Source organism: Rhopalosiphum padi, chromosome 3 (assembly GCF_020882245.1).
Source record: "Rhopalosiphum padi isolate XX-2018 chromosome 3, ASM2088224v1, whole genome shotgun sequence".
Taxonomy (NCBI): domain Eukaryota; kingdom Metazoa; phylum Arthropoda; class Insecta; order Hemiptera; family Aphididae; genus Rhopalosiphum; species Rhopalosiphum padi.
In genome coordinates, this window is record NC_083599.1 from 50,370,641 (window position 1) to 50,388,530 (window position 17,890).

Genomic DNA, 17,890 nt, shown 5'->3' on the forward strand with positions numbered 1-17,890 from the left:
TTATATAATATATAGGCTTACAGATCGTTTCCGCTCAGAATCGTTTTTTTTTGTACACAATACTAGGTATATCATTGAATTTAAATTTAACACACCCATAATAGTGACCCACTCAACACCTATAATGAACAGCAGAGCGGTGCCCACTTGCTCACCTTTTTCAAATTATATTTTTCTAGTTCTTAATTTAAAAATTATCGTTGGTATAAATCTGTTTGTTTTTAAAATTGTTTTTTTTTTTTTAGCTTTTATTTGTGGTTAGGTTAGCATTATAGTTTATAATGTTTATATGTATACAATTTTTGTACTTTTATAGTCTTCTTTTCCGACGTGAAGGAATATAATAATAATTATTAATAATTTTATAATAAAAGTTATATATAATATATGTACATTTATGATAATTATTAATTACTCATGAACTTAAATAACTTTTATATAAATTTTCTAATTTTGAAAACTTACTCGTATTATCTAATACCTATACAGTGTTTATCAACCTTTGTATTATGGCGACGCACTATTAAAATATTTAATGTTTTGCGAACACAAAAAAAAAATAAAAAATAATGGGTAATATTCAATGTAATGTAAAATAAAAAATAACAAAGAAAAAATATAACATAACAATTAATGATAAATATCGATAACAGATTACAAATTTTAATCATCATAGAAAATGTATTAAATACCTATTAATTTTTGTAAATTGTATCAAAAATGTTTGGACATTTTGTATAATTGTATCATTGAATATACTTTGTGGCATATTTGGACTTGGCGACACGCTAGTTGTGAAATACTGATCTAATATATGGTCATATACCTAGCAGTCATCCAGTCAATATAATGTATGATAATTATATTATACCAAGGATCCAAACATTTAGCATGTATAGGTATTTATTATAAAAATTTATATTTTAATTTGGAAGTTTTCTACTTTATCTTTTATTAATAACGAAATAAGACATAGCCACGGGCTATTTACATCTACGGTCCTTCGGATATTTACAAATGATATAACATTTCAAAGAGGACAAGAATATAAATAAGTAGTGATATTGAATAAAATAAAATAACTAAAAAATAATATACCTACGAGTACTTACCTACAGTTGATTATGCCAATTAGTGAATATAAATCATAATCACAATGTAGGATTAATATACAATTTTAATAATAATGATAATATTAGTTTTATCTGTTATAGGTATAGGTTATTGGTAGATATGCGTGTAGTTAACTGAGAAGGTCGTGTGAGGACGGCCTCGTTTTAATCTACGTCGAGGCGGATGTGCATGAATATTGTACCTAATAATGTTAGAATGTACCTACCAGTAGAACTGACTAACTGAGCAATGATCCATTTTGGATAGAGATTTCATGTGGTCATGGATTTCTTGAATTTGGACGTCTATAGAATATGTAAGTGGAAATTTCCTGCTAATTAGTTATATTAACTAATAACTATACATAGTAAATAACCATCTAAATAATTATTATTGTTATTTCATTTGTAACAATATACGAGAGCAGTTCAATATGCTGTAAGCTTATATAAGTCAGGCAGTGGCGGATTAAGCAATTTGCAGTGGCGAAACTAAAGTTTTTAGTTGAGGAGACATTGAATAAAATAACGCTAATACGCTTGGATTCCTCCCTTTTTATTTTACCTATTCGATAATACATTTTTTTCGTATATGAGTAATTAATAATTCCATCGTTCAAAATGACATAAATTAAATCATCAGCCATGAGGACAAACTATAATATGAAAACAACAATATTAAGAAACACGTAGGTACCTATTGGCTATCAGTAATAGCGATTTACAGGGGACGATGGGGTGACAACGCAACGGCGATGTCGGTAATTTAGGAAATCCTAATAGCGAGACGTGTCTCATAGCGAAGATAGTAAACCCCAACTTACATTAAAATCCCCCCTGTACCCGCGTGCCAATAATTGGGAGACGTTGCATCGTAACGTCTCTTTGATATAATATAATATTTGGAATGACCGTGCGGGTCGTATCTAATCTATTTTAATAATTCTCAAAGACTATAACTGTACAACGAAAAACCAATTTTAACAAATATTAAAAGATATATCATTTTTATAATATAAATGACGTTAAAATTTGTAAATATTTTATAAAACAAAATTATTTGTCCTGTGTTCTAATTTCTTAGTGGGTAGACGTTGTCTCATTGTCTCCTATGACGCTTCGCCACTGGCAATTTGCCGCCTAAAAGCAGGACATTTGCCTCCGTCTCAAATTATAATATATAATAATATTATAAATACATTTTAATCTTCAAGTGCAGCAAATTTGCCGCTCCAATCACCTGATTATTTTTCCTGTAGGGTAACCCAACGCTGAAGTCAGGTACCTATAACAATAATGTTAGTAACTTAACGATATATACTTCATATATTATATTATAATCATAATATTATGCCTCGGTGTCTGTTTTGTTTTAAAAGAAAGCGGGAACATTACATTTCACGGGTTTAGATTATCAGCATAGTACCTATATAGCTACCACTATAAATGTTCTGTAAGGTTATTCACTAGGTATCAATAATAATAACAACAACAACAACTTACTGGCGACCGACCGATCACGATCTGGTGTTACTGATAATACATTATCAATTATCATAATCACTACGTTATCTCCTTTTTAAAATATTAAATGTTTTAACATATTGGAAAATAACGAGACATGATGTTTTAAATTTTAATACAATAAATTACATTTAATGGCAATCAATAACGTTTAATTGTTCAATGCTTTTCGTAGCCAAATCTTAACGGAACTTTGTTTATTTGTATTACTTGTTGGTGACTTCCATTAACCATATATCATTATTCATGTCTCTTGGATACCTTAACTGGTTCTTATGTACTCAACCATTCAGGTATATTACTAACAAATATTTATTTTTATTTACTGATAACTGTTTGGGATGAAACTAGGGCATATGACACCTATGGTGTTTACTGCAGTCTGCAAGCGAGCCTTGAACGCCTCATAATTTTTACATTTCATATTAATTTTATGATTAAAAATTCTTGCACACACTACGATGGTAACTGTAGAGTTAAATTGTATCAGCTGCATTTTAAGGCTACTGTAGCGATACCGCCAAAACAGTATATTTTTACTGCCACCTCTATAGTGAGTACAGACCTCAATAGATTATTATATTCAAATTTAATAGTAGTAATTATTCTAGGGTTGTCATAAGTCTCAGTTTGGTCAGGACAATATCGGTTTTGAAATATAGTGTCCCAGTGTCACGTACATGTTTTGGTACAGTCAATTTTCCAGGAATTATATTTAATTATTAATTATTATGTTATCATTTTGTTTTTACTATATATTTCTAATATAAAAAATATATACTGTTTTGATAAATAAAATAATCAAATAAATTGACCGGAAAATCTATTTTTCAATTATTTTTCTGTCTTAATGACCACTATAATTCAAAAGAAAAACTGTGCAATAACGATAGTGACAAAAATTAAAAAGGACATATTATATTGTAGTAGTACATATCAATTACATATCAAGAAAATTATTTTTTTTTTATTATATAGGTGTATATTAATTTATTAATAATGAATTATTTATTTATTTACTTAGAAAAAGATAAACAAAAAAGGAATATTTAAATACAAAAATACAATGGATCTTATTATTATCACAGAAGAAATGTGTTTCATTCTACATTCACAGTTTTTGATAAAATCGTTGTAATGAGACATAATAATTCTCCAATTTGCTTGTTAATACAATAATAATTTTTTAAGAGGTACAGATTATTAAATGCCTATACTATTTTTGTATAAGAAGTTAAATGTACTATTTATATTAAATATATTGTTATAACTTTAATTCATTATTACTACTAATAAATAGGATATTCTTATGCAATAATTCAGTATGAATTAAAATAAATTTGCTGTCAAAATTATATACATAGGTATCATACATCTACTTGTGATAAATACCATAGGTGTCAAATATCCATTTTTTATTTGAATTTATCCTTAAAAGGACACCACACTTATATGTGTTATCTCCGGCTTACAAACTTACTATATTGCAAATTTCTGTGTTGTCAGTTTTTATATTAGACTATTTTTGAAAGTTAACAGTTCACAATTTGTTCTGCTGAATGCAAATAAGCTATGTTGTACATTTGTAAGATGAAGACAAAACATGTGGGTGTGATGTCCTTTTAAGATAATTTCTATTACAGTAGAATTTCAGTAACTACTGCCGGATTAATGAGGGTTCACATAAAAACGCTTTTTTACTTATTGAAAAATAAAAAATAATTTATTTATTATTAAAAAATGAATAACCATATTGTACTTCAACGTCAACTGAATAAAAATAAAATATCTAATAGGTTTATTCGGATTTAATCTGTTATTACTTAGTTTTATCGTGTACGATAGTAACTTTATATACAAATACATATTGGTATGTATAGGTTAATATAGCTGGATTAATGGACGTATCAGATTATCGAACGGCCAGATTATCGAGATTCTACTGTACATGATATAATAATATTAATTACTTGTAGTATTTTTTGATGATTAGTTTATTATGATTTGTACAAAATTAAACATTTAAGCTGACAAATGTGGTGTTACAATTATTATATATTATAATATCTAGTATTTTTTAACTGTAAAAAATCTTATTCTATTGTATTTATTTATTTTTTTTTTTTTATACACAAGATATATTTTTACATAATTTTTAACCATTTAAACAAGCTGTTTGATATTTTGTTTTTTTTACTGAAGTGGACGTTTTACCCGTATGTGTTGTCTCTGTTTACATCATAGCAAATTTGCGTCCAGCAGAATACATTTTGTGATGTTAGTTTGATGTAAGAGTAAATTTACCTATTATAAAATTTAAAAGTAAGAATAAAAAATTTCATATGCTTTTATTGATATTACCATTTTAAAGTGAGTTATAGGTATGTAAAATATTATAACTTTAAAAATATTTTCATAACTAATTTTAAAATGATAATATCAATAAAATCATATGACATTTTTTAGATAATATTCTTACCTTTAAATTTGATTATAGGTAAATTTACTCTTACATTAAACCTAACATCACAAAATGTGTTTTGCTGAACACAAATTTGCTATGATGTACGTTAGTAAGATACAGACAACATATGCGGGTATAACATTTTCTTAATTGCTTTTCATCATTATTCATACAATCATACTTCTTTGCCAAAATATACATAATACTTCTTATTCCCATTTTCTTTCTTACTATTATAATAATTATTATCAAAAAGTTTGCAATTTATTTTATTTGATTATAATTTATTTATTTTTAAATTTTTTATTTAACTATTTTAATTTATGTAACACCAAATCATACTTTGATGGTGACTAGTTGTTAATATGCTCTTGATAAATCTAACACTACATAACTTATAACAAATCCTCAATGTTTGTTAAATGATAATTTTGAACTTCTTTTAACTTCAACTTTTTTATTTTTTCATCTTATGATAAATATTAACAGTTACTATATAGTCAACACAAATTCAAATATTTCCATTATTTTTTGGTATGGTTTACTGTATTAAGATTAGTTATTTAGAATTTAATAAATATTGTTTGTTCTAAGACACCTTTGCTCGTTAAGCTATCTATTTCTTTGTTTACCTTGTTGCTTAGTTTAAACACCAATATATAGTTGTAAACATTTTATCAAAAATAGGTTCTTATTACATTTTTTAAGACTATCTCAGTTTTATAATTTTTTATTAACATAGTTTATTGACTTTGGTATAATATTTGGGTAGTTGTTGGCTTTGTGTTTAGTATATGTATTGTTACTTAGTAAAATTTGATTTTTTTGTTATATATCCTTTCAGCTTGGATACAGTTTATCCTACTGGACTCAACTTAAAATACTACTTTAGGTGAACAGGTTTTTGTTATTTTTATAGTTAAAAAAATCAATTTAACTGTTTATCTCACCATATTTATACTATAACAATACCTTATATCGCATTAATAAGGATGTTATATCCAAATGTGTTGTCTCCATTTTACTAACAATCATCATAGCAAATTTACATTCTGCAAAAATTTTTTGTTGTTACTTATTTGCTTAAAAGTAAGAATATTATCTTAGGCATCTCATATACTTTTATTAATATAACAATTTTAAGTTTATAATATTTTACATACCTATAATTCAAAAATAATAATATAAATAGAAGTATATGAAATGTTCTAGATAAAATTTTTACATTAAAATTTAATGATAAGCAAATTCACTCCGATATTAAAGCTAACAAAAATTTTTTGTATATATGATCATTTTTTTATGCATAGATTATAAAAATATTTCCACTTTTTTTGAGTTTACGTTATTATTAAAGTCATTTGAAATTTGAAATTTTTATGTATTAAGTATTTTAAAAATATGGTTAAAGACTAAAGTACTTGAAAATATAAAATAAGGTCCTACACAATATATTTTGTTTTAATAATTATATTTAAAATACATAGACACAATTTATTTTTATAAGCATTTGACTAAATTCGTCTAAATTACGAACATTCAAACAGCAAATTTTTTTTAGTTTAAAATTTATTAAATGTGCAATTTTTATTTGCTTTATTTGCTAATGCTTGAACATTTTATAAAATTTTCTTCATAAAAGTAATTTATATTGAAACCAGAATATTTAAAAAACTATAAAAGCATTATTTTATTTACAGACATTTAATGTTAAAATTTGGATGAAATAATATATTCAAATTATGAATAATTTTATTCAGTTTTATGTTATATCTAGTTCAAAAACATTATTCTTGGAAACATAAAACTTTTACGTACGCCTATTTATAAGCTATAATTATGTTTAATACACACAAAGATGTTTTTAAATGTAATGTTTTCGTAAAAAAATTGGATTTAGTTTATATTTTAGAAAAGTTAAAATAAAAATTCCTAAAAAAAAAGGGAAAACATATAATAAATTAAGGGGAAGAAATGGGAATTTTTACACTAAATCAGTTTCGACTAAATTGATTTCTTATTTTGATACAATTCAAAATCGAATAATTGCAGAAATTTTAAATCTATGTTTATATTATTGTTTCCTGTAAATATAGTATAATTTTCAAAATATTTTGACTCTTTTTATACTATTTAAAAAAATTAAAATTAAATTTTTTTTTTATAATTTTCGACTTAAAATAATTATTATTGTTCACTGAGTAGAAATTATTGAAAATTTGTTAAAAAATTCCTTAAAGTTATTTATTTCACAATTAAAAATATTGAGCATAAATAGTCACAATATATTTTTATAAGCGTAAAGTTAGAAATTGGAAAATTTGTCAAAATTGCACACAACATTTTAACTATTTTTAGTTAGAAATTCATAAAAACTTTTTAGATTCTGAACGGAGTGAATGTATTGATTTACAATGATGTGTGTTTTTTTTAAATTTTTTTTTTTATTTTTGTGTCTGTCATCAATTTTTGGAGCAGTAATAATGCTTCGATTTTTGACTTCAGCCCCTCTTTGAAAAGGAAAATTCATCTAGTTGGTACTTTGGGGGGGTCAAAATTTCCAATAGTTTTCAAAAGCGTCGGGATAAACCCTGAAAAAATTACGGAAAAATGGGAATTTTTACGCATAACCACTTTTTGACAAAATCGATTTTTTGATTTTGCTGTAACTCAAAAACGAATCATTGTAAATACTTGGAATTTTCACCAAATGTTTATATTAGCGTTATCTATTTACGATTTTTTTTTTTGAAATGCCGATAAAAAAAATTTGGCTTTCCAAAAAATCTTTGAAATTGAATACAAGGTTTATTATAAGTTGTTCTTATTGTAGAAAAAAAAATCAAAAATTGTTGGTCACAATTTCTGTTTATAAGCATTAAAAGTTCAAATGTTTACAAAATATGTCAAAATCGTGAAAATTTGCAAGGAATTCTTAAGTTGAAAATTCATAAAATTGTTGTGATATTTACCTAAGGTTAAAAAAACCCAATACAAGGTTGTCCATAACTTATTCTTCAAATAACTGTAAAATAAAATTCAAGCGACAATATGAAAAAATATTTTATGAGTGTATGAAATTTAATTTTTTACGAAATCACGTAAAATTATGATATATTACAATTTAAATATAGGTAATAATATAATATATATTACTATTTAAATATAGGTAATATTATAATATATCCTACTAATTATTCTAGCCTGACAAATCTACTCCGTTCAGAATCGTTTTTCGTATACAATGATACCTGTCATTGCATTCAAATTTAACGGTTCATACCCACTTTGCCGAATCCCAATTCGCCGACAACTCAGTTTGCCAACAAATATACCAGTTTTAAAATATTTTTTAAATATTCCCTTTTTGCCGACGTCTTGGTTCACCGACAAATTATTAATAAAGTTTCAATTTTTACGATTCGCCGACAGTGGATGGTACATTTAAATCCGCCCCCCCCCAATTATTTATGCAAATATACACATTACACTGTTTTGTAATGGGTGTTATAGTGCCAATGTTTATGGTATGTTATTATTTCAAAAATTAATATATATATTAACATATTATATAAATATATATCTATTTTATATTCATATTTTTATACATTATATATAATTATTTATAATTCATATATTTATTTATATTTAGTTTTATGCTCTTTTACCGAATAAAAGCAATAATATTTATAAGAGAATGTTCAATATAATTAAAGAAGCTGCCTTGAGAAATGATCTGGCTTTTAAACTAAAAACAATTCAAATTGATTTTGAAATAGGAATGACTGTTGCCAAAAAAGATTTATTAAGATATTACACAGAAATAAAAGGATGCCTTTTTCATTTTGGGAAATCTATATGGCGTCAAGTACAAACATTTGGATTGGTGCACGATTATTATACACAATGATGAAGTAAAAATACTGTTCGACGAATATATGCCTTAGCTCTATGTATAATAATATAGTATAACCTACTTTTATTTTTATATAATATATCTACTGCAATGTATTAATAACCATTTATACATGACAAATTTATATATACTTTTATTTTTTAATAAGTCGGCAAATTGGGAACATGTAAATAAATAGTCGGCGAACTGGGATGTCGGCGAATTGAGAGTCGGCGAACTGGGATTCGGCAAATTGGGATTCGACGACGTGGGAAGTCACGAATTTAACACATCCATTATAGGGGCAACTTCCGAGTGCGTCCCGAAATGTCCCTTATTTAATGTTCCGAATGCGTCCGGAATAAGGTCTCGCCCAAGTGCGTCCCAAGAGAAAAAGGTCACTACTTTGACGTAGCCCAAAAATATAAATATATCTAAATAAATAAATTATATCTAGAGATTTGTTCAGTTTTGTATTTTCGTATTTTATTGACTGATCTAATTTTTTAGATATATGATTAGAAGTTTGAATCAAAACGTTTGTGTCTATTTTAATTTTTGTTAACATTTCTAAGAAGGAATATATGTCCGGATGAGGTGTGTAAAAACATGAATTCAATTTTGAATGGAAGCTTTACACATCACTACACATATTGCACGTGGTTGTCAAAGACTAGTTACGAATAGTATGTTTCTACGTATGGAAATAAATGTAAACTAACACATTGCAATATTATTAGTTATCAATGCATTTTATCCATAAAGATAAATATTGTTAGCAATAATATCGCATTGCTGCATGTGCGTGTGGAAATGGACAACAATCGGTCGACCGACTGATTATTCTCTTTTGAGACAGGTATGTTGATTTATGCTGATATTGTAACAGACTGTCTTCACTTAGAATCGTTTTTTGTAGATTATATATTTATTAAATTAAAATTTAACACCACCCATATCAGTGACGCACACTCTATATTATTTTTATAGTATAAGTTGATATATTAAGACGGTTAAGTTGTTGAAATTATGGTCAACCTGCAAGTCCAATGAAAATAATTATAATTGACGAAAAATTGTATTTATTTATAATTGAAAATTAAAAACATAATGACAATCATTTAGTGTTGTTGATAAATTAATATAATTTGTTTTCATATTATGATTGTTTAATGTATACCTATATATAATTAAAGGTTTCGTCTATATTTTTGAACATTTACAAGAGCATATATTAAATAATTTATAATATATACATATTCGAACTATATTCACAACCATATTAAAAACCATGAATTTATCACATATATTGAACACTAATCGAACACATAATGCCTAATTTAAAAGTGTTGTATGTTTATATTTTGTGTTATCTAATTTATTTTCACTTCATATAATATATCCTCCCATCATATATTTTTGTATCTTCTCTAAAATTATTTAACAAAAGAATTGCTCTGACCTTTCCAAGTTTTTAATCAAATCATCACAAAGTACATAATATCGTTAAGTTAAGTTAGGCTCAATTTTTATTTAATTTCGAATCCTAAAACTGAAATTAATTTATATTTATACGTGGCTTTCATATCACATTGTCATATGTATATTAATCATATTTTTTTAAAGCCAAAGTACACGATCTATTATCAATGGACATAATAAGTATATGTGATATACGTTTTAGATAACATGACAAATATAAAATATCAAGTCAAGAAGCCTTTAAACAATGACACTTCATTGTTGATTTTCAAAGTTATAAAATTTATTTATTTATTTAGATATTATTTGTTTTTTTAGTTATTTTAACTGCGCCATTTGCTTTTTAAGTGTTTAGGAGAGCTACTCGGGATCGAGACGGGGAAAAAACGGTCTTGGAATCTTTTATATAAGAGTTTGGCTTCTTCATGGATTGTTTTTAATTTCAGGTCTGTGCAATGCCGTAACTGGAAATTAATTTCGAGGGGTTTTAAGCTAAAAAAATTGTGTCCTGATTTTATTATAATATTGTATAGGTTATTTTATTACCGCATAATATAACACGAAAAAATTTCGGGGGGGGGGGGCTTGGGTCTGTGTAGAGATTGTGTATTATCTTAGGGCGATGTTTTGGAAGGATTATATTTTATTTAAGTTTGACTTTTTTGTACTTGCCCATAGTTGGATTCCATGTGTCCAGAATGTAGATTATCATCCATAGAGATAATTATCTTATCATAGTCTGAGACTTATGTATTTAGTGTGATTGGTTGATCGGAGACAAATGTAATGTTACAGAGAATGAGGGATAAAATAGTGACCCCAGCACTTATACTACCAATAATCGACATGGCAGACTCGTATCGTATTAGGTACGTTTAGTTAGGTATGATTTGATAAGTAGATAGAAGGCTTAAGGAAGAAATGTTCTTAGTCTATATGTAGGAGACCTTCGTGCCATACTCTATCATCTTTTATAAATGAAATATTATGGTATCTAAATAATAAAATCTTATATGAGATACCGTCTTACCGTCGATTACCGTCATGTATTCTTATTTAAATTGTACTAAATTCGAACTTTAGCGTACTTCTATATTTACAGTATTCGATCTTCAATCTCTTATTTTAAATAGCCATACAATTATGATACAATAACCATGTCAACTCTTTAGGCATAATGTCAGTTTTATTAATTTTTCATTGTTTTCCGTCTTTTTTTAAACAGGAATACAACATGCTGACTCATAACTAATCAACAAATTACAAACCATCGTCTTCAAAACTATAATACCTAGATTATCTAGTTACTGCGTTATTGTACGAAAAATAAATAAGATTTGGTATGTATTAAAATATAAGTTAAATTTATAAAGTTGACAAAATTATTAACCTTTGGTGTATATTTTTAGTACAGACCAATAAAATACGCGTGACGACGTCTGTGGCGAAACGAATAACTAATATGAGCGATCTACCTGGTAGTTCGAAAACGCGTCTAGGCGATAAATTGTTCACATGCAACATTTGCAACATGACGTTCACTCTAAGCAGCCATCTTAGTAAGCACCGGCGAACACACACAGGCGTAGAGCCGTACCCATGTGATATTTGTGATAAATCGTTTGCCGATAACAGCCATTTGATGAAGCATCGACGGACGCATGCAGTGGAAAAACCGCACACGTGTGAATTTTGCGACATGTCTTTCGCTCAAATCAGGCATTTGAACAAACACCGGCGATCACATATGGGCGATAAACCATTCCCGTGCGACATGTGTGACAAAGCGTTCGCTGATAACAGCCACTTAACAAGACACCGACGGACTCATACTGGTGAGAAACCTTACCCGTGTGGCGTGTGTGATAAGTCATTTGCTGATAGCGATGGTCTGACGAAACACTGGCGGTGGCACACGGGTGAAAGACCTTACCCTTGCAATGTGTGTGAAAAGTCGTATGCTGATAGCAGTAGTCTGACGAAGCACCGGCGGTCGCACACCGGTGAGAAGCCATACTCGTGTGATGTTTGTGACAAGTCATATTCTCAAAGTAGCCATCTAACAAAGCATCGACGGACTCACATAACTGATAAACCGTTCCCGTGCGACATGTGCTTTAAGTCGTTCACTGATAATGATTTTCTTATAAAACACCGGCGGACGCATACGGGCGAAAAACCATACCCCTGTGACGAGTGTGACATGTCGTTCGCCCAAAGTAGCAATCTGACAAAGCATCGGCGGACGCACACCGGCGAAAGACCATATCCATGTGACATATGCGATCAGTCGTTTGCTGTTAGCGCTAGTCTTACTAAGCATCGACGGACGCATACCGGCGAAAAACCATATCCGTGTGAGGTGTGCGATAAATCTTTCGCTGATAGTGGAAGTCTGACAAAGCACCGCCGGATACACACAGGTGAAAAACCTTATTTATGTGACATATGCGATAAGTCGTTCGCTATTAACGGTAATCTGACGAAGCATCGCCGGATACACACGGGTGAGAAACCTTACTTATGTGATGTATGTGATAAGTCATTTGCTGATAGCAGTGGTCTGACGAAGCATAAGCGTACGCATACGGGCGAGAAACCTTACACGTGTGACGTGTGCGAAAAGTCGTTCAGTGATAGCGGTACCCTAAAAAAGCACCGGCGAATAAAGCATACGCAACCAGAGCAATCAATTTTGGCAAACATGTTAAAAGATGTCACGACTGTATCCAACGCATGATTGTGGAAAAAATTATATTTTTAATGTTAATAATACTATTACCACGAAATCGCCAAAAGTTATATTTATTAGTATATTCACGCATTAATATAAAAGGTGAATACAAAAAGGGTAATAGGACGATCGCCCCTTCTATTTATGTTGATTCTTGATAAATTAAAATATGTATTGATTTAAAATTCTAGTTTTCAAAATTAAGTACATATACGTTGTATTTAGTTATGGTAGCATAAATACTATTAATTTAGGGCCAGATCTAGGGGGGATTATTAATAACAGTGGCATATTAGATGGGAGCTGAATTATAAAAGAACGCTAATTTTATACTTTGCCCCAGATAAGAAATATGCTTGATTTGATCCTGACTATTACACTAGATATTAAAAGGACGTAGTACCCGCATGTGTTGTCTCCGTCTTACACACGTGAGACATTGCAAATTTTTGTTCACAAGTTTCAATATTGTGCTGTTAGTTTTGATATTAGAGTGACTGACCTATTATACTATTTTATAATAAGATTATTATCCAGGGCCGCACATAGTCTTTTATTGATATTATTATTTTTAAGGAAGTTATGATCATTTAAAAATGTACAGTTTCAAAAAGATCATAACTTACTTAAAAATAATTTGCTAAATACATTTTGATAAATTTATTATTTAGTTATGGTAGTATAGGAACTATTATACTTACTATATAATATAAATGATAAATATTAGTAAGTAAATAAATTATTAACAAAGACATTAAAAATTATTTTATGTATTATGATAAATTAATTAACCAAGTATGAAACTTAATTATTATTTTTATTTTATCATTTGCGGGAGATAGCCCCTTCAATATGTATATATTTATAAGTTAATGTAGTTTCATAATTTAAAATCATACCCGACTTTTATACACTCCTAAAACCTTTTAAGATAATTATATTCTGTAATTTTTCAACAATAAATTTTTATTTATTTTTCTATGTTCCATTATTGAATATTCTGTATTCACTTTTGACAAGATGACACCAGTAAATGAACACTCCTAGTAAATGAAAATTTGTTTTTATATATTGTTATAAGTTTTTTTTTATTTTACTTTAAGCTAGAAAGTTTGTTTTATATTTATATCCATTTGTATTGAAAAGAGTTGACAACTTAACTGATAAAATATTTATTAATTGTTATTGTTTATTAAAATTTTAAAAGATATTCCTATATACTTACTTAGTTTTTATTGATTTTTAATAAATGTAATTATATACTGTTTGATAAATGAAGGGTATACAATTTTAAAATACATCTATCTATCTTATTATATAAATTGGAAAGCAGTAAAATTTAAAAAAAAATTATCTTACTTTAAATTGTTAATAGTTGTGTTCATTTACTAGAAATAAATGTTTTTATTATTTGTGTATAAGCTATTAGTATATCTTAATTGTTAAATTATATTAACACAAAAGTTAACAATGTTCGGTAAATAATCATGATATGGGGGTTTTTCTGTTGATTAAAGTGCAATGGATGTAATAAATCTTAATTAATGTTCATATATTATTTTACTTGTAATATTGATATTATATAATATTGTTAGCTAATAAAGTAAAATAAAATAAAATAATGGTTTAATTAAATATTATATTCTTACTTTTAATTGATTAGTATTTAATATTATATATGTAATCAGTGGCGGAACTAGATTATTGGATGGCCTGTGTAAACAATTTTCGTGAAGGTTCTATGAGTCTATGACTAAGACAGAATTAAAAAAAAAAACTCAGAACTTTGTCTTTCTCATGTTACATCTTTATTCTTTAATACATTCAATATAATACAGGTACTGTCATATATTTGAATTATTTAAAAGCAGGTAAATATTAAAATTAAGTTGTGAATATTTTTTTCGACTTTAGTTTTGTTTAAAAGTATTGATCAATACAGACATATTTAATTTGTTTGCAGTTTGTTTTCAATAGGTATCATGGTTAAACCACTTATATGTGTTTGAGACATAGTATTTCTGAGGCAGATATTTATTAACTTCAGTTTTGAATAAGATCTCTCAGCACTGGCCATAGTTACTGGTAAAGTGAGAAATAAATAAAATGCCTTTAATAATTCCGGGAAGCTTGTGAAAACGATTCGAGCTCGTAAGCAAATATTGTTTTTTAAGTAGGGCTGTGTTTCATGCACTAAAAAACCTTAAAATGCATTTAAAGGATTTTCCTAGAAGTGGCACAAACATTCGATAGAGACTGGCACGATGGCCTTCTCTACAAATTAAAATTATTCCTCTCAGCTCCATACTTTCTAATAATCCGATTTTACCTCTGCGATCGTACATTTCCAGTTCGACAAGGCTGAAGGCGACTCAATATCCTCTTACTTTCCAATCTTTGATAGTGTTTCACAGGGAAGTGACTTGTCGCCCGACTTATTTAATATATATATATATATCAGATATTCTAAAAACAGCAAACACGACCATAGCAACTTATGCAGATGATACAGTTATACTTGCCCCCAATTCAGACTCCGTTCAAGCTTCAACCTATCCAAAATCACCTCAACTTAATAAACACCTGAGCAACCAAGTGGAGAATTTTAATACATCCAGATAAATCCTTCAATGTGCCATTTACACTAACAATCTCCCCTCACTTCAATTTCAAGGAGTAGAGATTCCTACAACAACACAGGTAAAATATTTGGGTATTTTCTAGAAATAAAGATTAACTTTGGGTCCAAATTTAAAGTCCAAACCTTTTTTTTAAACCAAAGGTTTAAAACCTTCAATAACAATTTATATTTACGTATATTTTTTTTAGTCTCTTTCCAAAGAATCATCTTTAGGAGAGATATTAGAAAGAACATTAAAAAGAGACTAGAATTTATGTTTTGCTAAAACTTTTGGTTTGCTAATTTATTATAGTTTTGTTTTATCAGGTATGTTCTGAAATTAAAAGGTAATGAGGTGACGGTTGACGTTTTATTATAAAAGACCAAGCCGCAAACTGTATGAGTTTTGTAAGATTATTTACAGCAAGATCAATATTATCAGATGTTTTAAGCTTGACATTTAAACGTGTTGAAATTGAAGCTTGAGTGAATTTGAGTATGGAGGTATTTTACACAAATAGTAACACGACTTTATATTTCTAATAACAGTATGATATAAATTTAACATACAACTGATCTAAACATACATCATTTGACGTACCGTTTCAGAGAGTGAGTCTTGTACACGACAAGAGCCCATTATATACGTGTCATTGACGTCATATTACTCATATTGTCATACCTATGTGTGTGTGTGTGACAATAAGTATTGCTTCACATTACAATAGAAAGTTAAACTATGATACATAATATATTGACACGTGCATCCGTGTGCTTACAATGTATGCATACTGATATTAATTGTACATTTCAACAAAACGGATTTGTTGATCAACAAGATCATGGAATTTATACTTGTTAGTAGAAGAAATTAATAATTTAGGAGACTTCTGACGTGTCACAGGGGAAGCGCTTACTGTTAACATAACTGAGGAGTGATGTAGGAATTAAGTTCAAGGAGGTTTTCTGTCTTATAGTTAAGGTTATTAGGAATCTTAGCAACAAAAATATCTAATATATCTGGCACAAGTGTGTTGATGTCGGTCAGTACGTAGGACGAAGAGGAGCAATAACTTTGAAATATTTGGTTGCAGTTAAATTTTGGAGAACTATCCCTCGTGTATTATTTACACGACAAACCCATATTACAGGTATTTTGCATTATAGTCACCTCCAACTATAAAATCATGTTTTATTGTGTTAATATGGTTGGTATGAATTTAATTTGTTATATTGTGTTTAGGAGAAGAGTATTGGCTGCAATGGTAATATGGATGTTATTTAATTTAATAGCTAGACCACAAGATTGCAAAATAAGGTTGGCAGAAATTTGGAAGAAATTTATAAATGATTGACAATTTAATTAGAATAGCAGCTACACCATACACAGAGTTGACTGGTTGATTAGTTTTTTATACATTTTATTATGGAATATAGATGGCAGAATATTTGGTGAAATGGGCCCTCTTATAAGAGCAATATCTATTTGTTTATTGTGAAATATAGTTTTAAGTTCATTAATATCATTTTTTTAAAGTTAAATATTGCTATAATACTATATTTACAATGGTAAATGTTACAATGAAATTATCAAATCATTTTTAGGCTTGATGTAAAAAATTGATACTATAGTATACTATTATTATATGCATTTCTTTAAATACACACGCAAAATTTACCATTTTTAACAGGTTTTAGGAAAAAAATACAAACAGTTTTGGTACCCTAATTTAATTTTACTGTAGTTGGTGTCATAAAACACTACTATTACATACTTACATACTACTATTACATACTTATTTGTTATTACTAATATGCACATTGCACAGGACATAAATATTATTATATTATTATATAATATGTACATACGTGTATACTGTATACGTATGCTATTAGTCATTATTAGGGTACGGAAGTTGATACATTTTGCATTTTTTTTGGGGGAACTTTTTAGACGATGCTCTGCTGGTCACAAATGTGTTTCATGAGCATGTGAATCTAAACAACTAATTTTTATTTTGCACTTTTTGGTGTTTATTACTTTTTAAGTAATTTTTTG

At 28.0% G+C, this 17,890-nt stretch overlaps 1 protein-coding gene across 6 annotated transcripts; it reads left to right on the plus strand.

The window, feature by feature from the left end:
- The first annotated feature begins 1,325 nt into the window (after positions 1–1,325).
- On the plus strand, positions 1,326–14,844 carry LOC132926781 (zinc finger protein 271-like). Of its 6 annotated transcripts, XM_060991176.1 has the most exons (4): positions 2,689–2,929; positions 2,988–3,189; positions 11,703–11,817; positions 11,887–14,844. In XM_060991176.1, exon 4 carries the CDS (start codon positions 11,940–11,942, stop codon positions 13,215–13,217), a length of 1,278 nt encoding a protein of 425 aa, XP_060847159.1. In that variant the 5' UTR covers positions 2,689–2,929; positions 2,988–3,189; positions 11,703–11,817; positions 11,887–11,939; the 3' UTR covers positions 13,218–14,844. The 6 variants fall into 6 exon arrangements, with proteins under 6 accessions (XP_060847161.1, XP_060847159.1, XP_060847156.1 ...); XM_060991178.1 differs by lacking the exons at positions 2,689–2,929; positions 2,988–3,189 and adding an exon at positions 1,326–1,429; XM_060991173.1 differs by lacking the exon at positions 2,988–3,189.
- Positions 14,845–17,890: the final 3,046 nt, after the last annotated feature.

What these genes read in the sequence shown, in the direction of transcription:
- LOC132926781 (XM_060991178.1), top strand. Translation starts at nt 11,940, where the DNA reads ATGAGCGATCTACCTGGTAGTTCGAAAACGCGTCTAGGCGATAAATTG.